At 41.1% G+C, this 27,471-nt stretch overlaps 1 protein-coding gene across 1 annotated transcript; it reads right to left on the reverse strand.

The window, feature by feature from the left end:
- Window positions 1–27,471, reverse strand: LOC128635709 (putative nuclease HARBI1). The gene is made up of 4 exons (XM_053688835.1): window positions 27,351–27,471; window positions 13,119–13,247; window positions 4,784–5,496; window positions 1–362 (listed from the first exon to the last, which is right to left on the reverse strand). The coding sequence occupies exons 3-4, from the start codon at window positions 5,466–5,468 to the stop codon at window positions 1–3; spliced, it is 1,047 nt and encodes a 348-aa protein (XP_053544810.1). The 5' UTR covers window positions 5,469–5,496; window positions 13,119–13,247; window positions 27,351–27,471.

A 27,471-nucleotide genomic window follows, 5' to 3' on the forward strand; every position in this document is an offset into this window, starting at 1 on the left:
CTAGCTAAAATGCCTTAGGAGTAATTCCTGCCTGGCCTGCTCAGCTTCTTTGCTAATTTCTTCTACTGCTTCTTCTTCGCTCCCGTCCTCTCTCTCCTCTACTGGCACTTCCAGGCCGCGGCTTAGCGCCATATTGTGAAGCACGCAACAGGCTACAAAGATCTGGCTGACCTTTAGGGGGCTATACTGCAGGGAACCCCCACGACGGCTCAAGCACCGGAACCGTGATTTTAATGAGCAGAAGGCGCGGGATATCACGCTGAGGGCTGCAGCATGAGAAGTGTTATACTGCACCTCTGCTGGAGACTGGGGGTCTTCTATTGGGGTCATCAGCCAGGGCTTCTGTGTGTAACAGCGCCCACCTAAGAGAGAAAACAGATTGATATAGGAAGCTATAAACGCTGAGCTAATATAACTGGTGCTACTAAACAGATAATAAAATAGAAAGTGTCACAGTGTTTAGCAATAAAATACAGGTAGCCCTCAGTTTACGCCGGGGTTAGGTTCCAGAAGGAATGGTTGTAAATCGAAACCGTTGTAAATTGAAACCCAGTTTATAATGTAAGTCAATAGGAAGTGAGGGAGTTAGGTTCCAGGCCCCTCTCAAAATTGTCATAAGTAACACCTAATACATTATTTTTAAAGCTTTGAAATGAAGACTTTAAATGCTAAACAGCATTATAAACCTAATAAAATAATTACACAACACAGAATATATAATTAAACTAAGTTAAATGAGCAAAAACATTTGCTAAACTGCATTATAAACGTAATAAAATAATCACACAACACAGACTTCACTTGCATTTTTCTGCAAACCGTTCTTTCTATACATTCCAATCTGGACTGATTTATAGACAGGAAGATCTTGTTCCTTTGAAAACTGCTCGGTAGCTCAGGTCTGGTTAAACTGATTATTTTCAGCTTGCTTGGCTTTGCTGCAACACAAGCGGACAGCTCCACCTACTGGCTATTTTAATAAATGCACTGCTTCTCAATGCTTTTCAATAGCAGTCACATGACTGAAAAAAAAGGTTGTTATTCTGAAACGGTGTAAATTGAACCGTTGTAAAACGAGGGCCACCTGTACACTCCAGACATGTAAATCCACTCAGAAATGTTAGGAGCCCTGACCAATATCTAACTCAGTATGCAAAAATAACCATCTGTATAGAATTCACTTTAACCCCTTAACGACCGTGACAAACTGAGCTATTATGCCCTCCCTGCTGGTCAGCGGCAAGACCACCCTATCAATTGCGCAATCCCTATAGAAAGACCAGCTAATTTATCATATCTGCTGATACAAAGGAAAACGCATCATTTGCTGATCTTACAATATCTTACTGCAAAGTTATATTACTAAAGGGAGCAGGTCAAAAGAACAGGAAATGTCCCCAACACGGTCGTGTTTCACTGACGCTTCTTCAGGGCATGCTCTTTTTTACTACAGCATACTAAGGTATGCTCAGGACCATGCACGTCCTGTGCTCTATATGTAGAACACTGTTGCAAATACGGCTACCATGTAGTGCTCAAGACAGACACATTTTCATGAGCATACCTCAGTATGCTGTTGAGGAACAGAACTACACTTTGACAAAAAGAGGTAGATTTAATAACAAAAAGAGTGTTTTACTCTATCTGAATGGTGAAAACCTCATTTTGACGTCTATATCTTTTTAAATAAACCCCTCTGAAGCTGCTTCTCTATATCAGCCAAAGATAAACCATCGGATCACTTACTTAAAAAAAAAGAAGAATCTTATGAAACACTACAATGTGGCGGCTTACAAGACCTCCCTATGTTCACACAGGGATGGCACAGAGAGCTGGAAAAGGAATACGACCCCAAAACATGGCTTAGAGCCTTTGAAATAACAAAAAAAATTTCAATTTCGGCCAGAACCCAAGAAGTCCAATACAAATTCCTGAGCAGATGGTATTTAACCCCCTATAGAATTAAAAAGATATACCCCAATACAACAGGAAAATGCTGGAGAGGCTGTGGGGCAGAGGGCATCATGTTACACATATGGTGGGACTGCCCCAAAATAAGAGACTTCTGGCAAGAGGTGTTTGCTGTAATTAACAAAAAACTCCAACTTTCTTTCCACCCAACAGCCTCAACCCTGCTCTATTTAGACCTCCCGGAATTTAACCACCAACATGACAGGTCCCTATTCATCATCATGCTCAATGGTGCCAAAGCTCTTATCCCTAAGAAATGGAAGACACAATCAATACCCTCCAAACTAGATTGGGAAGACCATGTCACGGCACACCTGCAGCTTGAAAGATACCACTACACCAAGATAGGGAGACCTGACCTACATGAATACATGTCCCTAACGTGGAAAGGTACCCCACTCTGAACAAACCCTCCTTGCCCAGCCTTCCTCGCTCACTATAACTGCAGACCCCAACACAGGGCTCGCGCCACCTCCACCTGCGGCAGTCCATAATTCCTCATTAACACCCCTCCCCCCTCACCTCATACCATTCCTATCCCTCCCCCCCCCTCTCCAACAAGATGAGCCCCTCCCCCCTGTCCAGACCTCCCCCCTCCTCCTCTCCCTCTCCCCCTCCCCCTCTCCCCCTCCCCCCTTCATGCCCTACCCCTCCCCCATGGAAAGTTTTCTAAACCCAACATGAACACCCAACTTGTGTGGGAATCAAGCTGAAACCACTGTTATTGTAAAGTTCATATTTACTCACTACAGTCAATGATTTAAGTTTCAAAAGGAAATGTAAAAATTTAAAAAAACAACTGTAAGATGGAAGTGAACTGCAGGAGCCTGTATATCTGTTCTAGAGTCAACCTCCATACAAGACTGGACGAGGGCAGTGTTTCACCACAATAGACTCCTGGGGCCTTCCAGCCCCATGAGGCCTCCAAAAACACTAAAATGACTCTTGAGTGTTATTTTACAATTTGTAATACTGTCCTTGTTTACAACCTCAGATGTTCAGTGGCTCCTGTAATGATATTTTTGAATTATACAAATAAAGCTTTGCAAAAAAAAAAAAAAAAAAGAATCTCCTCATTCAAATAAAATATATCATCCTCTAAATACCATATAGATCCTCTCACCATGGGCGTCCAAAACGGAATGTAATACCTGGGTACAGGTAGTTAAAGATTCATTATATTGGCCCTTGTGTAACTTAGAGGGTCATGTGGTCCTTCGTGGGACAGAATAAAAATGTATATGGTGGACACCAGGTTTTGAGCTCTGTAACTGTGACTCTATCTCAGCCAAAAATAAACCATGAGATTGTTTACTTGAAAATAAGAGAACCTACTCTTAAAGGATCAAATCATCCTTGTAATATCGTGGTTTTGGGTAATAAAAGGGGGTGGTGCTATAAATGTATTTTTTTGTTACTTAAAGGGACATAATACTCATATGCTAAATCACTTGAAACTGATGCAGTATAACTGTAAAATGAGGACAGGAAAATATCACCTGAGCATCTCTATGTAAAACAGGAAGATATTTTACCTCACAATCTCCTCAGCTCACCAGAGTAAGTGTAATGTAAAAAGTTATCTTTCAGTTACTGCCCAGCTGAAGGTAAAAAAAAAAGGAAGAAATGAACTGCAGCCAATCAGCATCAACAGTGCTGAGGTCATGAACTCTTTTAGTGTGATCTCATGAGATTTAACTTAAAGTGAAAGTAAATTTAACTGTACTAGAATCATGCTATAGTTTAACTATCAACCAGTTTAGTCGCTAACTTTGTTTTTTTTCAAACTGTAAAGTATATTGAAATATTTTAATAAAACCGATCTTATTACCCTGTATGTTCCCCTCGCTATCTTCCGGATTTATGCTTCTTACAGTGATCAGTGGTCCCACCCGTCGTATGCATAAGCATGCGTGCTTGTACTTGAGGGCAAAAATTTTGCGCATGCGTGCTTAGTGCCGATGCATCTAAGTCATTGGCTGTTTCCCTTTATAGCTCAATGTGCATGCGTGTCTCATGGACGTGCTTCTAGACACGGAGTACATTCAATGAGACACGCATTCGCATATTAAGGTGGGGGTGTTTAATTTAATTTCAGGAGGCCACTGGGGGGCCAATAGAAATATTGATAACGATATTCATCAGTGCAAAATAAAAAAAAAATTTGAGGCAGGCAGAGGAACGGCGATATAGCGAGGCAAAATAAAAGGTACATTTTACTGATAAATATATCATATTTAAAAATATCATGAATTAAAGTCAATTTGTTTTGCGCTGTAGTTTGCTTTGCAGCATAGAGGTGCTATCAATTTTACTTTTCCTTTAACTCTCGTGAGATTTCATAGTAAACTTCCTTAAACTGAATATGGAAATAACATGAGTGTGCATAAGGCCCACTCCCTTGTAGGTCCTGGGACAAGCATACTGATTGGCTGCTTAAAGTCTCTTTACAGTGGGTGTGAATACTTAGGACATTTTGAGGTAAAATATCTTTCTTTTTTTACATAGAGATGTTCAGGGGATATTTTCTAGTCAGCTTTTTACAGCTATGCTGCATGACTTTCATCTGCTTCAACATTTGGGTATCATGGTCCTTTAATGCATTTATTATTTAATCCCATACATACTAAAATAGATTGCTCTAGGAGGGTACACCACCATCTACTGTAAAATTCCAGTTACTTATCTCACTAGATACTAGAGGTAAGAATGGAATAGGTGTTACAATTATAGACATATTTGGCTGCATTGATATTATATTTGAGACATCTGATTCCATGGAAATATGTCAGATGATGCATTCGCCCCTCACCTATCAACCAAGCCTTCTCTTCCTCATTGTCCTGATTCTGGAACATGTGGCCTAGGCTTGATTGTCCCAATATGTCTTCCTCAGACACTGACCCTGGATATTCAGCCACAATATGAGTCAGAATCCCACGGGCATCGCACACACCCTGCATGTGCATAGAGTGGTATCTCCAACGGTTTCGATAACGACTCTCGTGGTCTGATGGAGGTTTAAGGGCTACATGAGTACATCCAACAACCCCGACAGCCCCCGGAAATCCGTGCAGTCGTAGGAAGTCACGGGAAATTGATCTGTGCTGGCCATGACTTTGTGGGAATCTGATGAATCTGTGAGCTCGACGTACAATAGCTTCAGTGACCTGGGTAACACAACGAGACATGCTCGCTTGGCTGATTCCAGCTGCGTCTCCTGCTGGAGTCTGAAAAGTTCCAGACGTGTAGAAGTCAAGGGCAGCGGTCACCTTAACGTAAACTGGAAGTGCATGTGAGCGTCCTGTAGAGGGCTGTAAATCATGTTCAAGGATGTGGCACAGATCACGAATAAGAGAAGGGTGAAGTCTGTAGCGTTGCATTACCACTTCTTCTGGCAAGTTCAGAAATTGGGTACGTGCACGAAAAACACGCTCCTGAGGAGGGCGTCTGCGACGGCGAACATGAGATCGTTGTGCTAACAGAAGGAGAGCCATGTCTTCTTGATGCAAGGGAGATGAGTACCTGTATGAAAAATAAATGACATATGAGAAAGAAAACATCCAACATTAAATTGACAACAACAATCCATTGAGAGAGATCCTATGATACTATAACTAATCAATAGATACTAATCAGATAGAACAATAATGAGATAGTTTTAAGTAATATTTAAGTTATACATATTGAGATGGCTTGATAGAAATAAAAATCAAATAGTTTTTGTATTGAATATATCATTTGTTAGAACGCTAATAAAACAAACCATCATCCTATTATATTCTTCCTAATAAGAATGACATTGTTTGATACCAATGATAATTCAGAGAAGTTTGATTGACAATCTCAGGAACCAATGGTTATTAACTGATGAGACTGCAGTATGTAACTTCTTTATTTATTTAGAGTAATTTTATTCATTTTTAATAATGAAGTTTAAGTTTACATAATTAATCTACTATCTGTGGATCAGAATTTATTCTATTTAAAATTATTTAAAGGGACACTAAACCCATTTTTTTTTCTTTCATGATTCAGCAATTTTAAGTAACTTTCTAATTTACTCCTATTATCAATTTTTCTTCGTTCTCTTGCTATCTTTATTTAAAAAAAAAGCATACCACAGTGTATACATATACTAGTGTGTGATTGGCTGATGGCTACCACATGATACCGGGGCTGACAAATTGAAATACATTTTGAAATGTGGCAGAAAATCTGCTTTTCATTTAAAATTCAGTGTTATTGAATTGTCTTTTTATTATGCACTAGTTGATTATGCAATTCTACTGTATTTAATGGTCATTAAGTGTTGGAGGATCTGTGCTAGTAATGGCCACATGTAGGGATCATTAGACTTATGGTTCCCTTGTGGATCATCTTCCACTGGGTGTACCTGGTTAGGATTGATAGTGGTGAGGGGCCTAATAAGGGGTTAATGCTATGGGAGGTGGCTGTGGTGAGGTTATTTGTGCATAGCAGTGATGTTGACTGTAATTAATGGGGGGGAGATCCAGTTAATATGGTGCGATGTGATTAGCCTTAGTAGCATAAGGGGGTCCCAGTTTGAGTAGAGTTTCATGCAGGAGGCGTGCTCATGGTTATATGGCAAGGATTAAAGGGACAGTCAAGTCCAAAAAAAACTTTCATGTTTCAGATAGGGCATGTAATTTTAAACAACTTTCCAATTTACTTTTATCACCAATTTCTCTTGTAAGATGTATCGAGTCCACGAATTCATCCTTACTTGTGGGATATTCTCCTCCCCTACAGGAAGTGGCAAAGAGAGCACCCACAGCAGAGCTGCCTATATAGCTCCCCCCTTAGCTCCACCCCCCAGTCATTCTCTTTGCCTACTCTAAGTAACTAGGAAGTGCAGAGCGAGTGTGGTGACAAAAATGTTAGTTTTTTATTTCTCAAGCAAAAGTTTGTTATTTTAAGTGGTGCCGGTGTGTACTATTTACTCTTTTGGCAGAAAAAGAGATGAAGATTTCTGCAAGGAGGATTATGATCTTAGCACTTTGTAACTAAGATCCACTGCTGTTCTCACAAGGGCTGAGGAGTACAGGAAAATTTCAGTTGGGGGAACGGTTTGCATGCTAAGCTGCATATGAGGTATGTTCAGTCTATATTTTTCTAGACAGACTGTGTTTATTCTAGAAAGGCTGGCAATATCCCCATAAGGGAAGGGTAAGCTGTATTCAGACACTTGCATAGGAATTTCAGCTTGCTTGAAGGGCTCATTTGTTACTGGTGACACTGTTAGGAAAAAACGTTTTTTGTTTGTTCAGTAAATGATGCAATTATAACGTTTTTTGAAGGGATTGAAGGGGTCATTGTGGTTTGTGTTAGGGTTTTTTAACCCACATGGTTAATTAAGAGACACTCAGGTGTTTTTCTAATAGGCCTCAAAACATCGAGTGAGGTGGGAGGAGCCTATTTTCGCGCCTCAGTTGCGCAGTTTCTTTTCCTTAAGAGTTATCCAACTGCTTTTCTAGAGGTTCCTGCTGTGTTTGAGGGCTGTAAAGGAGGTTTTTTCCCCACAAATCGTTCTGAAGGGCAGGTAGGCGCCACAGCAGAGCTGTGGCAAGGTGCTGAAAGTCTTTTTTACCGGTTTTGATGTTTTTTCAATCCGGTTTTGCCATTAAGGGGTTAATTGTTTATTTGCATAGTTGTGCAAAGTTACTAAGGCTGTAAGATACTACTGTAAAAATTTTGTTAAGTTTACTGCTTTTTTACACTGTTTTGCAGAACTTGTGCAGCTTTTTTTCTCTTAAAGGCACAGTACCGTTTTATTTCTAAGTGTTATTTACTTTGATTACAGTGTTTTCCAAGCTTGCTTGTTACATTACTAGCCTGTTTAACATGTCTGAAACCAAGGAAAATCCTTGTTCAATATGTTTGGAAGCCATTGTAGAACCTCCTCTTAGAATGTGTCCCATATGTGCTATGTCTATAAATTATAAAGAACATATATTAGCACTTAAAAATAGAGCAATAGATGATTCTCAGTCAGAAGTAAATGAGGGTTCGCCATCTAGCTCTCCCCAAGTGTCACAACCAGTAACGCCCGCACAAGTGACGCCAAGTGCGTCACATTCATTTACTTTACAAGACATGGCCACAGTTATGAATACAACCCTCCCTGAGGTTTTATCCAAACTGCCTGGTTTACAAGGAAAGCGGGACAGCTCTGGGTTAAGGAAAAATGCTGAGCCGTCTCACGCTTTAATAGCCGTTTCTAATATGCCCTCACAATGCTCTGAAGGGGCGAGGGATTTGTTATCTGAGGGAGAAATTTCTGATTCAGGAAAGACGCTTCCTCAGACAGATTCTGATATGACGGCCTTTAAATTTAAGCTTGAACACCTCCGCTTATTGCTTAGGGAGGTATTAGCAACTCTAGATGATTGTGACCCTATAGTGGTCCCAGAGAAATTGTGTAAAATGGATAGATACTTAGAGGTTCCTGTTTACACTGATGTTTTCCCAGTCCCTAAGAGGATTGTCAATATTATTGCTAAGGAGTGGGATAGACCAGGTATTCCGTTCACTCCCCCTCCTGTTTTTAAGAAAATGTTTCCCATATCTGATACCATAAGGGACTCGTGGCAGACAGTTCCTAAGGTGGAGGGAGCTATTTCTACTCTGTCTAAGCGTACAGCTATACCTATCGAGGACAGTTGTGCTTTCAAAGATCCTATGGATAAAAAATTAGAGGGTCTCCTGAAGAAAATTTTTGTTCATCAAGGTTTTTCTCTCCAACCTATTGTGTGCATTGTTCCTGTAACGACTGCAGCTGCTTTCTGGTTTGAGGCTCTAGAAGAGGCTCTTCAAATGGAGACTCCATTAGAGGATATTATGGACAGAATTAAGGCACTTAAGTTGGCTAATTCTTTTATTACAGATGCCGCTTTTCAACTGGCTAAATTAGCGGCAAAGAATTCAGGTTTTGCCATTTTAGCACGCAGGGTGTTATGGCTTAAGTCCTGGTCTGCTGATGTGTCATCTAAATCTAAACTTTTGAACATTCCTTTCAAAGGTAAGACCCTATTCGGGCCTGAACTGAAGGAGATTATTTCAGACATTACTGGAGGGAAAGGTCATGCCCTCCCTCAGGATAGATCAAATAAGATGAGGGCCAAACAAAATAATTTTCGTTCCTTTCGGAACTTTAAGAGTGGTCCCGCTTCAGCTTCCTCTGTTACAAAGCAAGAGGGGAATTTTGCCCAATCCAAGTCAGTCTAGAGACCTAACCAGGCTTGGAACAAGGGTAAACAGGCCAAGAAGCCTGCAGCTGCCTCTAAGACAGCATGAAGGGGTAGCCCCCGATCCGGGACCGGATCTAGTAGGGGGCAGACTCTCTCTCTTCGCTCAGGCTTGGGCGAGAGATGTTCAGGATACCTGGGCTTTAGAAATTGTGTCCCAGGGAGATCTTCTGGAATTCAAGGGCTCCCTTCCAAGGGGGAGATTTCACATTTCTTGATTGTCTGTAAACCAGGCAAAGAGAGAGGCGTTCTTACGCTGTGTAGAAGACTTACATACCATGGGGGTGATTCGCCCAGTCCCAAAGGAGGAACAGGGGCTAGGGTTTTATTCAAACCTGTTTGTGGTTCCCAAGAAAGAGGGAACTTTCAGACCAATCTTGGATCTCAAAATTCTAAACAAGTTCCTCAAAGTTCCATCATTCAAGATGGAGACTATTCGGACTATTCTACCTCTGATCCAGGAGGGTCAATATATGACTACCGTGGACTTAAAGGATGCGTATCTACACATCCCTATTCACAGAGATCATCATCAATTCCTCAGATTCGCCTTTCTAAACAGGCATTACCAGTTTGTGGCCCTTACGTTCGGGTTGGCCACGGCTCCCAGAATTTTCACAAAAGTGCTAGGGTCCCTTCTGGCGGTTCTACGACCACGGGGCATAGCAGTGGCGCCTTATCTAGACGACATCTTAATTCAGGCGTCGACTTTCCAGCTAGCCAAGTCTCACACAGACATCGTGTTGGCTTTTCTGACATCTCACGGGTGGAAGGTGAACATAAAAAAGAGTTCTCTCTTCCCTCTTACAAGAGTTTCCTTCCTAGGGACTCTGATAGACTCGGTAGAAATGAAAATATTTCTGACGGAGGTCAGAAAGTTAAAACTCTTATCCACTTGCCGAGTTCTTCATTCCATTCCTCGGCAATCAGTGGCTCAGTGTATGGAGGAAATCGGACTCATGGTAGCAGCAATGGAAATAGTTCCTTTTGCCCGTCTACACCTCAGACCACTGCAACTATGCATGCTCAAACAGTGGAATGGGGATTATGCAGACTTATCTCCTCATCTGCATCTGGACCAGGAGACCAGAGATTCTCTTCTCTGGTGCTTGTCTCAGGACCACCTGTCTCAGAGAATGTGCTTCCGCAGGCCAGAGTGGCTGATTGTAACGACAGATGCAAGCCTGCTAGTCTGGGGTGCAGTCTGGAACTCCCTGAAAGCACAGGGCTTATGGTCTTGGGAGGAAGCTCTCCTCCCGATAAACATTTTAGAACTGAGAGCGATTTTCAATGCACTTCAGGCGTGGCCTCAGCTTGCTGCGGCCAAAATCATCAGGTTTCATTCGGACAACATCACGACTGTAGCTTATATCAATCATCAGGGAGGAACAAGGAGTTCTCTAGCGATGATGGAGGTAACCAAAATAATCCGGTGGGCAGAGGATCACTCTTGCCATCTCTCAGCAATCCACATTCCAGGAGTAGAGAACTGGGAGGCGGATTTTCTAAGTCGTCAGACTCTTCATCCGGGGGAGTGGGAACTCCATCCAGAGGTATTCGCCCACCTGATTCAGCTATGGGGCACACCAGAATTGGATCTGATGGCGTCTCGTCAGAATGCCAAACTTCCTCGTTACAGGTCCAGGTCCCGGGATGCCAAGGCGGTACTGATAGATGCTCTAGCAGTGCCTTGGTCCTTCAATCTGGCTTATGTATTTCCACCGTTTCCTCTCCTCCCACGTGTGGTTGCCAGAATCAAGCAGGAGAGAGCTTCGGTAATTCTGATAGCTCCTGCGTGGCCACGCAGGACTTGGTATGCAGACCTAGTGGACATGTCCTCGGTTCCACCGTGGACTCTGCCAATGAGGCGGGACCTTCTAATTCAAGGGCCGTTCATGCATCCAAATCTAATTTCTCTGCGTCTGACTGCTTGGAGATTGAACGCATGATTTTATCAAAGCGTGGTTTCTCTGAATCGGTCATTGATACCCTGATTCAGGCTAGAAAGCCTGTCACCAGGAAGATTTATCATAAGATTTGGTGCAAATATCTTTATTGGTGTGAATCCAAAGGTTACTCGTGGAGTAAGATTAGGATTCCTAGAATATTGTCTTTTTTCCAAGATGGTTTGGAGAAGGGATTATCTGCTAGTTCTCTTAAAGGTCAAATATCTGCTTTGTCTATTCTACTTCACAAACATCTGGCAGATGTTCCAGACGTTAAAGCATTTAGTCAGGCTTTGGTCAGAATCAAGCCTGTATTTAAACCTGTTGCTCCGCCATGGAGCTTAAACTTAGTTCTTAAAGTTCTTCAAGGGGTTCCGTTTGAACCTATGCATTCCATAGATATTAAGCTTCTATCTTGGAAAGTTTTGTTTTTAGTAGCTATCTCTTCGGCTCGAAGAGTTTCTGAGCTATCTGCTTTACAATGTGATTCTCCTTACCGTGTTTTCCATGCAGATAAGGTGGTTTTACGTACCAAACCTGGGTTTCTTCCTAAGGTTGTTTCTAATAAGAATATCAATCAAGATATTGTGGTTCCTTCTTTGTGTCCTAATCCTTCATCTAAGAAGGAACGTCTGTTACACAATCTTGATGTGGTTCGTGCTTTAAAATTCTACTTACAAGCAACTAAAGATTTCCGTCAAACATCTTCTTTGTTTGTTGTTTATTCTGGTAAACGGAGAGGTCAAAGGGCTACGGCTACCTCTCTTTCCTTTTGGCTGAAAAACATCATCCGTTTGGCCTATGAGACTGCTGGATGGCAGCCTCCTGAAAGGATTACTGCTCATTCTACTAGAGCTGTGGCTTCCACATGGGCTTTTAAAAATGAGGCTTCTGTTGAACAGATTTGTAAGGCTGCGACTTGGTCTTTGCTTCATACTTTTTCCAAATTTTACAAATTCGATACTTTTGCTTCTTCGGAGGCTATTTTTGGGAGAAAGGTTCTACAAGCAGTGGTGCCTTCCGTTTAAGGTCCCTGTCTTGTCCCTCCCTTCATCCGTGTCCTAAAGCTTTGGTATTGGTATCCCACAAGTAAGGATGAATCCGTGGACTTGATACATCTTACAAGAGAAAACATAATTTATGCTTACCTGATAAATTTATTTCTCTTGTGATGTATCAAGTTCACGGCCCACCCTGTTTTTTAAGACAGGCATATATATTTTCATTTTTAAACTTTCAGTCACCACTGCACCCTATGGTTTCTCCTTTTTCTTCCTAGTCTTCGGTTGAATGACTGGGGGGTGGAGCTAAGGGGGAATTATATAGGCAGCTCTGCTGTGGGTGCTCTCTTTGCCACTTCCTGTAGGGGAGGAGAATATCCCACAAGTAAGGATGAATCCGTGGACTCGATACATCACAAGAGAAATACATTTATCAGGTAAGCATAAATTATGTTTTTGCTTTGTTCTCTTGGTATTCTTAGTTGAAAGCTAAACCTAGGAGGTTCATATGCTAATTTCTAAGCCCTTGGAGGCCGCCTCTTCTCTCAGGGCATTTTGACAGTTTCACCACTAGAGGGTGTTAGTTCATGTGTGTCATATAGCTAACACTTTGCTCACGCACGTGGAGTTCCTAGGAGCCAGCACTGATTGGCTAAAATGCAAGTCTGTCAAAAGAACTGAAATAAGGGGGCAGTCTGCAGAGGATTAGATACAAGGTTATCACAGAGGTAAAAAGTACATTTATATAACAGTGTTGGTTATGCAAAACTAGGGAATGGGTAATAAAGGGATTATCTATCTTTTTAAACAACAAAAATTCTGGCGTTGACTGTCCCTTTAACAGCACTGGCGGAGATTGTGGTTTGGGTTAATTAGGTAGCAGGTAGTTTAAGAGATCTTAGGATCCCACACAATTTAAGGCAGACACATACCTATATAATATACCTTTATCATATAGGTAATACTTCCCACATGGGGTCACATGGTGCTTGCTGGGTGGTCACTATATAATACTTGCTCCTCTTGGGTGGTACTAATGGCATCCAAATATCACTCTGTCACTAAAAAGATACCGTACAGATTATGATACAACCATATCAGACAAAAAAACTGTAAATGCAAATTGCATTAATTGTTGCATACCTAAGTATACTGGAGTTAACTAACTCTTAATAATGTTACACATTCACTGCTTATAACAGTGTACACACTCATATACATCTTACCTCTAGCTGCTTACAGCAAACAAGATCTTGTAAATAAACTCAAGTGGGTTTGTAAGGGGAGAACTAACAAAATTACATTTTTAAATCCTTTTAAAACATTTATTTCCATCTTAATATGGGAAGAGTCCACAGCTGCATTCCTTACTAGTGGGAAATACTGAACCTGGCCACCAGGAGGAGGCAAAGACACCCCAGCCAAAGGCTTAAATACCTCCCCCACTTCCTCATAACCCCAGTCATTCTTTGCCTTTCATCACAGGAGGTTGGCAGAGAAGTGTCAGAAGATTTCGGAGTAGTCTCTTATGGAGGGTAGTACTCTTTGAGATGGGACTGGAGTTTTAAGTAGTCCTGTCAGCCTCTCAGTGAGAGCATGGATGAAAGTTAGAGTCTGGAGATGCAGGGAGAGTCTTTCTGCAAAACCATCCCGACTCATATTAACAGCTCCATAGGCAATCAGCGTTGACGAGTTTCATTGCCTGCTTTCTTCACTCAAGTCCATATCAGAAGCGATGCTACTATCTGTCACACTTGAAGGGCCATGTTCCTGTTCCACGGCGTAGATTCTGGTAAGATCGTTTCATATTTTATACATGTATGATAACGCACGAAGATAGGGTCACAGTGTGACTCCTTTTATCTGTATAGAATCAAGGGTTAATATCTCCTTAGGGGATTATTGAACAGGGGGGGGGGAATAATCTTATATGTTTATTTGATTTTATGCTGCTTTATGTGTGAGATGTTATGGGCTCATAGGCTGTTATGGAATATACAGGTTTCACTTTGAGAGCCATGCAGCTTACAAGCTTGGTGTGCTTTCTCATAGCAGGGACGGTCCTGCATTGTGCACCATGTGATTCATTCCCTTTTTCCTGACCGGGTGTCTATCAGAGAGGAATCATAAATCTCTGTACTGTCTGGGTCATAGGAGGTGGTGAGTGCCCCAGCCATTGGGGTATAAGGGTGCTGTTTTTTTTAATAAAATAAGATGTTTTATTTCTCTAGTTCTCCGGGTATTGCACTAGCGATGGAGGATTCTGTTACTTTAGAGGGCACGCCCTCTATTCCTAATGAGTAATTCCTGTTTATAAGGTGAGGAGGCCTTAGTTCTGCCCTCTCAATTATGCTCCATATGCCTTGATAATGTGATAATATCAAACATGTTTGATACCATGGAGCCGTCCACCTCTGAGGAGTTGTCGTCCAGTGAGGTGCGTACCCTACATTGTTATCTCTCTACACTTGCAGTTTTCCTGTAGCATTGCTGATCCTCCATCTAGAGGGAGCCTTTTTTCACCAGAGGTTACTGCGCAGTTTAGACGGCGGTGTCTGCTGCCTATAATGCTTTACCTCGCCCTGCTAAGCACAAGCGAAAGGTTACATATTGCACTCCTCCCCAGAGTACATAAAGTAATTTATTGGATTTAACTGAGGATTATCCGAGGATGAAGTTGTTTCTGAGACTTCAGAGTATGAACATTCTGGGTCGGAGTCTGCTGCCTCTAAACCCCGGCTGCGGAGGAACCAGACTTTAGTTTAGGAATTTGCGCTTTCTTCTACAGCAAGTTTTTGACGAATTCAGAGGTTCCAGAGGCCAAATTGCCTGATGAACCTTTAATTCCTAAATTGGATAGAGTTTGAGGACAGGGTGGTACCTTATCCTTCCCTGCTCCTGTTAGATGGCAAACATTATTAAGAATGAATGGGACAGGATTGGATTCCTTTTCCCCCTCTTTTCCCTTTAACAAATTGTCCCCATGCCTGGACTCTCAATGGAGTTGTGAGGTACCGTCCCTAAATGGGATGGCGTTATCTTCCCCTTGCTAAATGTACTACTATCCCGCTTGAGGACAGTTCTTCATTTGAAGAGCCGATGGATAAAAGATGGAAACTCTGTTTAGAAGGATGTTTCAACATACGGATATTTGTTTCAACCGGCGGCGGCTGTTGCCGCAGTTACTGGAGAAACTACCTTCTGGTGTGACTCCTCATAGGATTTGATAGGGGTGGAGGATCCCCTCGACGTTACTCAGAAAAGATTTACGGGCTTGAGGGTTGCTAATTCTTTTATCTGTGCTGCTATTAGGCAGTTTATTCGCTTGAATGCTATGGCTTCAGCTTTTTCTGTTCAGGCCCGTTGGGCTCTGGCTGAAGTCATGGTCTGCGGATTTGACTTCTAAGTCTAGACTTCTTCCCTCCCTTTAAGGGAATGATTTTGTCTGGTCCAGGCCTGGACTCAGATTATCTCCACGGTCACAGGGGGCAAGGGTGCCCTCCTACCGCAAGAGTATATGAACTACTCTAAGGAACAATTTTCATTCTGATAAAGCCCATGTCAGCAGTCCTTCAATAAGCCAGAGCAAACCAAGAGCTCTTGGAAGCCGGCTCAGTCCTGGAATAATTCCAAGCAGAGCAAGAAACCATGTCGCTTGGTTCAGGGACGTGCAGGATCCATGGGTCCTGGAGGTTATAGCTCAGGGTTAGAAGATAGGTTTTAAGTCTCAGCCACCCAAGGGCAGACTCCTCCTGTCTTCCTGACCAAAAAGGAGGGAAGCCTTTCTGGGGTGTGTACGGGATCTGTCCTCTAGGAGTTATTGTCCCGGTGCCTATCACAGTGAGAGGTTTGGGATACTATTCAAACATTTTCGTGATCCCTAAGAAGGAGGGAATTTTCCATCCGATTCTGGACCTAAAGTGCTTAAGCAGGTTTTTAAATGTCCCCTCGTTTAAGATGGAGACAATAAGGTCCATTCTTCCCCTCGTTTGAGAGGGGTAGTTCATGACCACGATGCTCCCTTCTCGTACCAATCCTCAAGGACCACTTCCAGTTCCTAAGGTTTTTATTCCTGGACCAGCACTTCCAGTTTATTGCTCTTCTATTTGGTCTAGCTAAATACATTTTTCGAAGAGTGGACCATTCTGAATATCTCGCAAAACACGCTGGTCCTGGCAGCTTCCGATCCTCTTCTCCTCAGTAACGGAAGTAAACCCATAAAAGGTTATCCAAACACCTCCTATGATCACAGAGTGCCGTAGCAGTGGCGGAATCGAGCCACTAAGTGTCAAAGAACAAAGAAGAACCGAACAGGCACTCCAGGGGATGGTGTAAAGTAAAAAATCTAATTTTATTAGTGTAAAACAAATAAAAACAGCAAAAGCTGGGTGCTCTTGTAAAGCCAAGATAAAGCTGACAGACAACAGGCATGGAGTCTGACGTGTTTCGCGCCCCCTAGTGGCGCTTATTCATAGACTCCATGCCTGTTGTCTGTCAGCTTTATCTTGGCTTTACAAGAGTGCCCAGCTTTTGCTGTTTTTATTTGTTTTGCACTAATAAAATTTGATTTTTTACTTTACACCATCCCCTGGAGTGCCTGCTCGGTTCTTCTTCAGTCGGAATATCTCCTCTGTCTTCTTTGATCCCATGGATGGCAGATAATCTAGAGAGTTCTCTTGTATCAAGTACCAAAGTAGAATGCTCAGGTACTATAATAGTCTCCATAGACATGAGAATATTTCTCACAGACCATAGACGTTGCAAGCTAGCTTCAACATGTCTTGCCATCCAGATCTCCTTAAGGCCATCTGTGGCTCGGTGTATGGAGGTGATTGGTCTCAGGGTGACCAGCTTGGCCTTCATTTCCTTTGCCAGGTTTCACCTCAGACTGTTGCAACTGTGCATGCTGATTTAGTGGAACAGCGATCATTCAGATCTGTCTCAACAGATTTCTCTGGACAACCAATCGGGAGAATCGCTCTCTTGGTGGTTTTGTCCGGATCACTTGTCCTGAGGGATGTCCGTCTCAAGACCATCCTGGGTGATTGTGACTACGGTTGCGAGTCTGTCAGGATGGGGAGCTGTTTGGGGTGCCAGGAGGTCACAGGGCCTCTGGTCTCAGGAGGTAAAGCTCCCTCCTGATCTCATTTTGGATCTTCGGGCAATATACAATGCTCTGAAGGCTTAACCTCTGCTAGGTTCATCCCAGTTAATCAGATTCCAATCAAACAATATATCCTTGGTGGCTTACATCATCCATCAGGGGGGAACGAGAAGCTCCCTCGTTTTTTGCGGCCAAAGGATATGGTTCGCGGATCTAGTGGGGATGTCATCATCTCATCCGTGGAAGTTACCTTGTCGCAGGGATCTGCTGACCAAGGTCTCTTTGTTCATCAATGTCTAGATTCTCTGAGGCTGACTGCATGGAGATTGATCGCTTAGTCCTAGCCAAGAGAGGGTTTTCTGAGAGAGTTATTTTTACTCTCATTCAAGCTCGTAAGCTGGTTGCTCGTCGCATCTATCATAAGGTGTGGAGGACCTACTTATTCTGTTCTCCAGGATGAACTGGAGAAGGGCTTTTCTGCAAGTCCCCTGAAGGGACAGTTTAGGCCCTGTCTGTGTTACTGCACAAGAGGTTTGCAGAGCTTCCAGATGTGCAGCCATTTGTTATGGCTCTGCTGGCATCAGACCTGTGTTTAGATCTAGGCTCCTCCTTGGAATTTAAATCTTGTCCTTAAGGTTTTGCAACAGGCTCCGTTGGAGCCTATGCATGAAGTAGACATTACATTTTTGTCTTGGAAGATCCCTTTCTACTGGCTATTGCTTCTGCGCGCAGAGTATCTGTGATTGCTGCCTTGCAATGCGTCCCTCCTTATCTGGCTTTTCATGCCGATAAGGCTGTTCTACGAACCAAGTTAGGTTTTCTTTCTAAGGTAGGGGTCAATTCGCAACATCAATTAAGAGATTGTGGTTCCTTTCTTATGTCCTAATGCTTGTTCATCGAAGGAACGTTTATAGCATATTTCTGGATGTGGTTTGTGCCTTGAAGTTCTATCTTCGGGCCACAAAGGAATTTAGACAAACCTCTTTCTCTGTTTGTTCTCTTTTCCGAGAAGCGTAGGGGTCAGAGGGCCTCTTCGACTTCCTTATCTTTTTGTCTGAGGAGTGTCATCCGTTTAGCATAGAAACGGCGGAACATAAGCCTCCTCTGAGGATTATGGCTCATTCTACGAGAGCAGTGGTTTCCTCTTGGGCCTGCAAAAATGAGGCCTCTATGGAACAGATTTGTAAGGCGGCTAACTGGTTCTCCTTACATACTTTTTCCAGAATTTTACAAGTTTGATGTTTTTGCTTCTGCTGAAGCAGCCTTCGGGAAAAAGGTTTTGCAGGCTGTGGTGCCCTCAGATTAGGGTCCGCCTCTCTTTTTTCCCTCCCGTTAGCATTCCGTGTACTCTAGAGCTTGGGTATATGTTTCCCACAAGTAGGGTATGCAGCTGTGGACTCTTCCCATATTAAGATGGAAAACATAAATTATGCTTACCTGATAATTTCATTTCCATCTGTATGGGAAGAGTCCACAGCTCCCGCCTGTGTTCTCCGATGGGCGGCCCTAAATTTGAATTTTTTTTCTTCTGGCACATTTTTCACCCTGATATTTCTCCTACTGTTCCTTGTTCCCTCGGCAGAATGACTGGGGTTATGAGGAAGTGGGGGAGGTATTTAAGCCTTTGGCTGGGGTGTCTTTGCCTCCTCGTGGTGGCCAGGTTCAGTATTTCCCACAAGTAAGGAATGCAGCTGTGGACTCTTCCCATACAGATAGAAATGAAAATATCAGGTAAGCATAATTTATGTTTTTGTCTGCAAAACTTTTGTAATGCTGCACTTTGCTGATATATACTGAGCATATATAAACATTTATTGTGTGTGCAGACCTTATTTAATGCAGCACTTAATTACTGATATATACTGTGCATATATAAACATTTATTGTGTGTGCAGACCTTTTGTAATACGGCACTTAATTACTGATATATACTGTGCATATATAAACATTTATTGTGTGCACAGACATTATGTAATACAGCACTTAATTACTGATATATACTGTACATATATAAACATTTATTGTGTGTGCAGACCTTGTGTAATGTAGCACTTAATTACTGATATATACTGTGCATATATAAACAGTTATTGTGTGTGCAGACCTTTTGTAATGCAGCACTTAATTACTGATATATACTGTGCATATATAAACATTTATTGTGTGTGCAGACCTTTTGTAATGTGGCACTCAATTACTGATATATACTGTGCATATATAAACATGTATTGTGTGTGCAGACCTTATGTAATGTAGCACTTAATTACTGATATATACTGTGCATATATAAACATTTATTGTGTGTGCAGACCTTATGTAATGCGGCACTTAATTACTGATATATACTGCGCATATATAAACATTTATTGTGTGTGCAGGCCTTTTGTAATGTGGCACTCAATTACTGATATATACTGTGCATATATAAACATGTATTGTGTGTGCAGACCTTATGTAATGTAGCACTTAATTACTGATATATACTGTGCATATATAAACATTTATTGTGTGTGCAGACCTTATGTAATGCGGCACTTAATTACTGATATATACAGTGCATATATAAACATTTATTGTGTGTGCAGACCTTATGTAATGTGGCACTCAATTACTGATATATACAGTGCATATATAAACATTTATTGTGTGTGCAGACCTTATGTAATGCGGCACTTAATTACTGATATATACTGCGCATATATAAACATTTATTGTGTGTGCAGGCCTTTTGTAATGTGGCACTCAATTACTGATATATACTGTGCATATATAAACATTTATTGTGTGTGCAGACCTTATGTAATGCGGCACTTAATTACTGATATATACTGCGCATATATAAACATTTATTGTGTGTGCAGGCCTTTTGTAATGTGGCACTCAATTACTGATATATACTGTGCATATATAAACATGTATTGTGTGTGCAGACCTTATGTAATGTAGCACTTAATTACTGATATATACTGCGCATATATAAACATTTATTGTGTGTGCAGACCTTTTGTAATGTGGCACTCAATTACTGATATATACTGTGCATATATAAACATTTATTGTGTGTGCAGACCTTATGTAATGCGGCACTTAATTACTGATATATACTGCGCATATATAAACATTTATTGTGTGTGCAGGCCTTTTGTAATGTGGCACTCAATTACTGATATATACTGTGCATATATAAACATGTATTGTGTGTGCAGACCTTATGTAATGTGTCACTTAATTACTGATATATAATGTGCATATATAAACATTTATTGTGTATGCAGACCTTATGTAATGCCGCACTTAATTACTGATATATACTGTGCATATATAAACATGTATTGTGTGTGCAGACCTTATGTAATGCCGCACTTAATTACTGATATATACTGTGCATATATAAACATTTATTGTGTGTGCAGACCTTATGTAATGCAGCACTTAATTACTGATATATACTGTGCATATATAATATTTATTGTGTGTGCAGACCTTATGTAATGCAGCACTTAATTACTGATATATACAGTGCATATATAAACATTTATTGTGTGTGCAGACCTTATGTAATGCTGCACTTAATTACTGATATATACTGTGCATATATAAACATTTATTGTGTGCGCAGACCTTATGTAATGCGGCACTTAATTACTGATATATACTGTGCATATATAAACATTTATTGTGTGTGCAGACCTTTTGTAATACGGCACTTAATTACTGATATATACTGTGCATATATAAACATTTATTGTGTGTGCAAACCTTATGTAATGCGGCACTTAATTACTGATATATACTGTGCATATATAAACATTTATTGTGTGTGCAGACCTTATGTAATGCAGCACTTAATTACTGATATATACTGTGCATATATAAACATTTATTGTGTGTGCAGGCCTTTTGTAATGTGGCACTCAATTACTGATATATACTGTGCATATATAAACATTTATTGTGTGTGCAAATCTTATGTAATGCGGCACTTAATTACTGATATATACTATGCATATATAAACATTTATTGTGTGTGCAGGCCTTTTGTAATGTGGCACTCAATTACTGATATATACTGTGCATATATAAACATTTATTGTGTGTGCAGACCTTATGTAATGCAGCACTTAATTACTGATATATACTGTGCATATATAAACATGTATTGTGTGTGCAGACCTTATGTAATGTAGCACTTAATTACTGATATATACTGTGCATATATAAACATTTATTGTGTGTGCAGACCTTACGTAATGTAGCACTTAATTACTGATATATACTGTGCATATATAAACATCTCTTTAATACTGTACAAACTGGTCAGTAGTGACATTAATATTTTGTGATTTAAAACTTATTATTACAGAACTATTCTCATATAAATTAATATAGTGGGAAAAAGCTAAAAAGATATTGCTATGTGTTATATTTCTTAACATCATCTTAATTACTAATGGGATATTCACCTCCTGGTCAGCAGGAGGCAGCAAAGAGCATCACAGCAGAGCTGTTAAATAGCTTCTCCCCTCCCTCCCACTCCAGTCATTCTCTTTGCCTACGTTAGTGATAGGAAGTGGTAAAGTGAGGTGTTAGAATAGATACTTCAATCAAGAGTTTATTATTTTTAAAGTAGTGCAAGATTGTGCTGCTTTGTTCTAGGGTGTAGCCGTAGTCCATATCAGTCTCTTCAGTAGACATAATTCTCACTGCGCCTCCCATATTCTGATGCTGCCCTTACACTGAAAACCTAAGGGGTATTTACTCAGGACTTTCGTTTTATTGGTCTATGGGAGGCAGAGGACCTCTCAAACCTGGGAACTGCCTTGCTGTCAGGCAGAAGATGAGGTAAGTGCTGACTTTATTTCTGGGGGTAGAAGACTCAGAAAAAGTTTGGGCACTTTATTTTTTTACAGACCTCATTGTAAGTGAACTCTTTGAAAGGAGATAGATTATCCTAGTGTATTAAGAGACACAAAAAGGCAGTTTGGAAGCAGGCACTGGGGCTATAGAGAACACAGGCACTGAGGCTAAATGTGTCAGGTCACTCTTTTCTCCCGGCGGTTTCATGTCTAATAATAGCCGACAGGGAGATTACATATTGTAAACGATGAGCAGAGAGGCTCAGTGTGAGGGTGTTTTCACTGTAATATTTTAGCCACCAGCTATCTTACAAAAGGAAGCTGATAAGTCTGCTTATTGTTCCCTGGGGCTTATTTTGTACAATAACAATGGCGACCGGGAATTGCATATTCAAACGCCCATGATGGGCGGAGCTTGTGTGGCGCCAAGTTTGTTGCGCACCGTTCTTCTCTAGTACTTCCGGTTATCAGAAAGCATGAAGAACTTTAGCTAGAATGTCTGCGCTTGGGGTTATGTACTCAGAGAACACTTACGGCTAGATTACGAGTTTTACGTTATGAGGGGTGCAGTGCTAACTTGCAAGTTATTGTCACCGCTCACTTCCCTACTGCGCTGGTATTACAGGTTTACAAAAACCCGGCGTTAGCAGGCAAAAAGTGAGCGTAGAGCAAAATTGAGATCCATACCGCACTCCAATACCAGCGCTGCTGAAAGCTGCGGTGAGCTGGTTTTACATGCTCGTGCACGATTTCCCCATAGACATCAATGGGGAGAGCCGGCTGAAAAAAAGCCTAACACCAGCAAAAAAGCAGCGTAAAGCTCTGTAACGCAGCCCCATTGATTCCTATGGGGAAACAAAATTTATGTTTACACCTAACACCCTAACATGAACCCTGAGTCCAAACACTTCTAATCTGCCGCCCCAACATCGCCGCCACCTACATTACACTTATTAACCCCTAATCTGCCGCTCCGGACATCGCCGCCACCTACATTACACTTATTAACCCCTAATCTGCCGCCCCCAACATCGCCGACACCTACATTATATTTATTAACCCCTAATCTGCCGCCCCCAACGTCGCCACCACTATAATAAACATATTAACCCCTAAACCGCCGCACTCCCACATCGCAAACACTAGTTAAATATTATTAATTCCTAATCTGCCGCCCCTAACATCGCCGCCACCTACCTACATTTATTAACCCCTAATCTGCCGCCACCAACGTCGCCGCCACTGTACTAAATTTATTAACCCCTAACCCTAAGTCTAACCCTAACACCCCCTAACTTAAATAAAATTAAAATAAATCTAAATAAAACCTACTATTAATAACTAAATAATTCCTATTTAAAACTAAATACTTACCTGTAAAATAAACCCTATGATAGCTACAATATAACTAATAATTACATTGTAGCTAGCTTAGGGTTTATTTTTATTTTACAGGCAACTTTGTATTTATTTTAACTAGGTAGAATAGTTAGTAAATAGTTATTAACTATTTACTAACTACCTAGCTAAAATAAATACAAATTTACCTGTAAAGTAAAACCTAACCTGAGATACACTAACACCTAACACTACACTACAATTAAATCAATTACCTAGAATTCTATCAGCCAATTGGAATTCAAGGGACGCCATCTTAGATGATGTAATTTAAAGGAACCTTCATTCTGAAAGAAGACTTCAATTGAAAAGGATGCTCCGCGTCAGATGTCTTGAAGATGGAGCCGCTCCGCGCCGGATGGATGAAGATAGAAGAAGCCGTCTGGATGAAGACTTCTGCCGCTTTGTTGAGGATGGATGTCGGGTCTTCAAAAACTGTAAGTGGATCTTCGGAGGTTAGTGTTAGGCTTATTTAAGGGTTTATTGGGTGGGTTTTATTTTTAGATTAGGGGTTTGGGCACTTGAAAAAGAGCTAAATGCCCTTTTAAGGGCAATGCCCATCCAAATGCCCTTTTCAGGGCAATGGGGAGCTTAGGTTTTTTTAGTTAGGATTTTATTTGGGGGGTTGGTTGTGTGGGTGGTGGGTTTTACTGTTGGGGGGTTGTTTGTTTGTTTTTTTACAGGTAAAAGAGCTGATTTCTTTGGGGCAATGCCCCGCAAAAGGCCCTTTTAAGGGCTATTGGTAGTTTAGTTTCGGCTAGGTTTTTTTTTTATTTTGGGGGGGCTTTTTATTTTGATAGGGCTATTAGATTAGGCGTAGTAATGCAAGTGCACACAGAAGTGGGTGTGAGCGGGAAAATGCCTACGTGTATGACAGCTCCTGGCTGCTCAGTGACAGCTCAGTGCTGAATTTTCCAGCTACATCGCTTTTTTAATAAAGACAGCATATTGTTTTAAAACACTTAGGTTTTTTCGGAAGGAGGACCTTTAGGTCAGAGTGGTTGCGTTTAGACAACGCTCCAACTGTCTCAATTTGTGCAGAAGGGCTAACAGGCACCTCAGCTGGGTTAAGCTGAGGTGTAGAGGGCTTATACCTACTCAGCCATTTCTGCCCAGAAAAAAAAAAAAGGTTACTCTTTAACATTTAAAGGGACAGTAACATTTTTTTATGTGTTTAGAAAGTTAACAGCTAGATTACGAGTTTTGCGGTAAGAGGGGTGAGTTGCTAACTTGCACTTTATTCTCACCGCTCACTTACATACAGCGCTGGTATTACAGGTTTTTATAAACCCGGCGTAATTAGGCAAGAAGTGAGCGTAGAGCAAATTTATGCTTCATACCACACTCCAATACCAGCGCTGCTTAAGTCAGCGGTGAGCTGGTTGTACGTGCTCGTGCACGATTTCCCCATAGACATCAATGGGGAGAGCCTGCTGAGAAAAAGTCTAACACCTGCAAAAAAAGCAGCGTAAAATTCAGTAACGCAGCCCCATTGATTCCTATGGGGAAATAAAAGTTATGTTTACACCTAACACCCTAACATGAACCCCGAGTCTAAACACCCCTAATCTTAGATTTATTAACCCCTAATCTGCCGACCCCTGCATTATATTATTAACCCCTAATCTTAGATTTATTAACCCCTAATCTGCCGCCCCAACATCGTCGCCACCTACATTATATTTTTTAACCCCTAATCTACTGCTCCGGACATCGCCACCACTATAATAAACATATTAACTCCTAAACCGCCGCACTTCCGCCTCGCAAACATTAGTTAAATATTATTAACCCCTAATCTGCCGTCTCTAACATCGCTGCCACCTATCTACATTTATTAACCCCTAATCTGCCACCCCCAACGTCGCCGCCACTATATTAAATTTATTAACCCCTAAATCTAAGTCTAACCCTAACACCCCCTAACTTAAATATAATTAAAAGAAATATAAATAAAATTTACTATCATAAACTAAATTATTCCTATTTAAAACTAAATACTTACCTGTAAAATAAACCCTAAGCTTGCTACAATATAACTAATAGTTACATTGTAGCTAGTTTAGGGTTTATTTTTATTTCACAGGCAACTTTGTATTTATTTTAACTAGGTACAATAGCTATTAAATAGTTATTAGCTATTTAATAACTACCTAGATAAAATAAATACAAATTTACCTGTAAAATAAAACCTAACCTACAATAACACCTAACACTACACTACAATTAAATACAATTACCTAAATTAAATACAATTAACTAAATTCAATAAAATTAGCTAAATTACCAAAAAAACAAACACTAAATTACAGAAAATAAAAAACAAATTACAAGATCTTTAAACTAATTACACCTAATCTAATAGCCCTATCAAAATAAAAAAAGCCCACCCAAAATAATAAAACCCCCTAGCCTAAACTACCGATAGCCCTTAAAAGGGCCTTTTGCGGGGCATTGCCCCAAAGAAATCAGCTCTTTTACTTGTAAAAGAAATACAAACAACCCCCCCAACAGTAAAACCCACCACCCACACAACCAACCCCCCCAAATAAAACCCTACTAAAAAAAACCTAAGCTCCCCATTGCCCTGAAAAGGGCATTTGGTGGGGCATTGCCCTTAAAAGGGCATTTAGCTCTATTGCGGCCCAAAGCCCTAACCTAAAAAATAAACCACCCAATACACCCTTAAAAAATCCTAACACTAACCACCGAAGATCCACTTACCGGGAGAAGTCTTCATCCAAGCGGCAAGATGTCCTCAACGAAGCCGGGCGAAGTGGTCCTCCAGACGGGCAGAAGTCTTCATCCAGACGGCATCTTCTATCTTCATCCTTCCGACGCAGAGCAGGTCCATCTTCAAGACATCCGGCGCGGAGCATCCTCTTCCAACGACGACTACCCGACGAATGAAGGTACCTTTAAGTGACGTCATCCAAGATGGCGTCCCTTAGATTCCGATTGGCTGATAGAATTCTATCAGCCAATCGGAATTAAGGTTGAAAAAATCCTATTGGCTGATGCAATCAGCCAAAAGGATTGAGCTACAGTCCTGTTAATACAGTATTTATTAGAATAAAAAGAAAATTTATGCTTACCTGATAAATTTATTTATTTTTTGACACAATGAGTCCACGGCCCGCCCTGTTCTTTTAGACAGGTTGTGGGTTATTGTAAACTTCAGACACCTCTGCACCTTGACTTTTCCTTTCTATCCTTAACTTCGGTTGAATGACTGGAGTGGGAGGGAAGGGAGGAACAATTTAGTGGCTCTGCTGTGGTGCTCTTTGCCTCCTCCTGCTGGCCAGGAGGTGAATATCCCATTAGTAATTAAGATGATCCGTGGACTCATTTTGTCAAAAAATAAATAAATTTATCAGGTAAGCATACATTTTCTTTTTATTCTAATAAATTCTGTATTAACTGTAGAGTGAAAATTAAACTTTCAGATAGAGCATTCAATTAAAAAAAAAACCCAACAAACTTTCAGTGTACTTCTATTATCTAATTTGCTTTGTTCTCTTGGTATCCTTTGTTGGAAAGCATACCTAGGTAAGCTTAGGAGCAGCAATGCACTACTGGGAGCTATCTGCTGATTGGTGGCTGCTCATATATGCCTCTTGTCATTGGCTCACCAGATGTGTTCAGCTAGCTCCCAGTAGTGCATTGCTGCTCCTTCAACAAAGGATACCACGAGAATGAAGCACATTTGACATTAGAAGTAAATTGGAAAGTTGTTTGCAGACTCATAAATTAAAACATTTGTGTTTCATTTCCCTTTAAAAGTTGTCACCCCTGATAGTAATTACCGAGATACAGGTGGTGACGCCTGTGTTCCGCCGGTGGGTCGGGTATCTGCAGTTACTACTTCCTCCTCCTTCATTCTTCCATGCTGGGTGATGCTTCAAATAACAGCAGGAAAAAAGTGAT

Source organism: Bombina bombina, chromosome 7 (genome assembly GCF_027579735.1).
Source record: "Bombina bombina isolate aBomBom1 chromosome 7, aBomBom1.pri, whole genome shotgun sequence".
NCBI classification, from domain to species: Eukaryota; Metazoa; Chordata; class Amphibia; order Anura; family Bombinatoridae; genus Bombina; species Bombina bombina.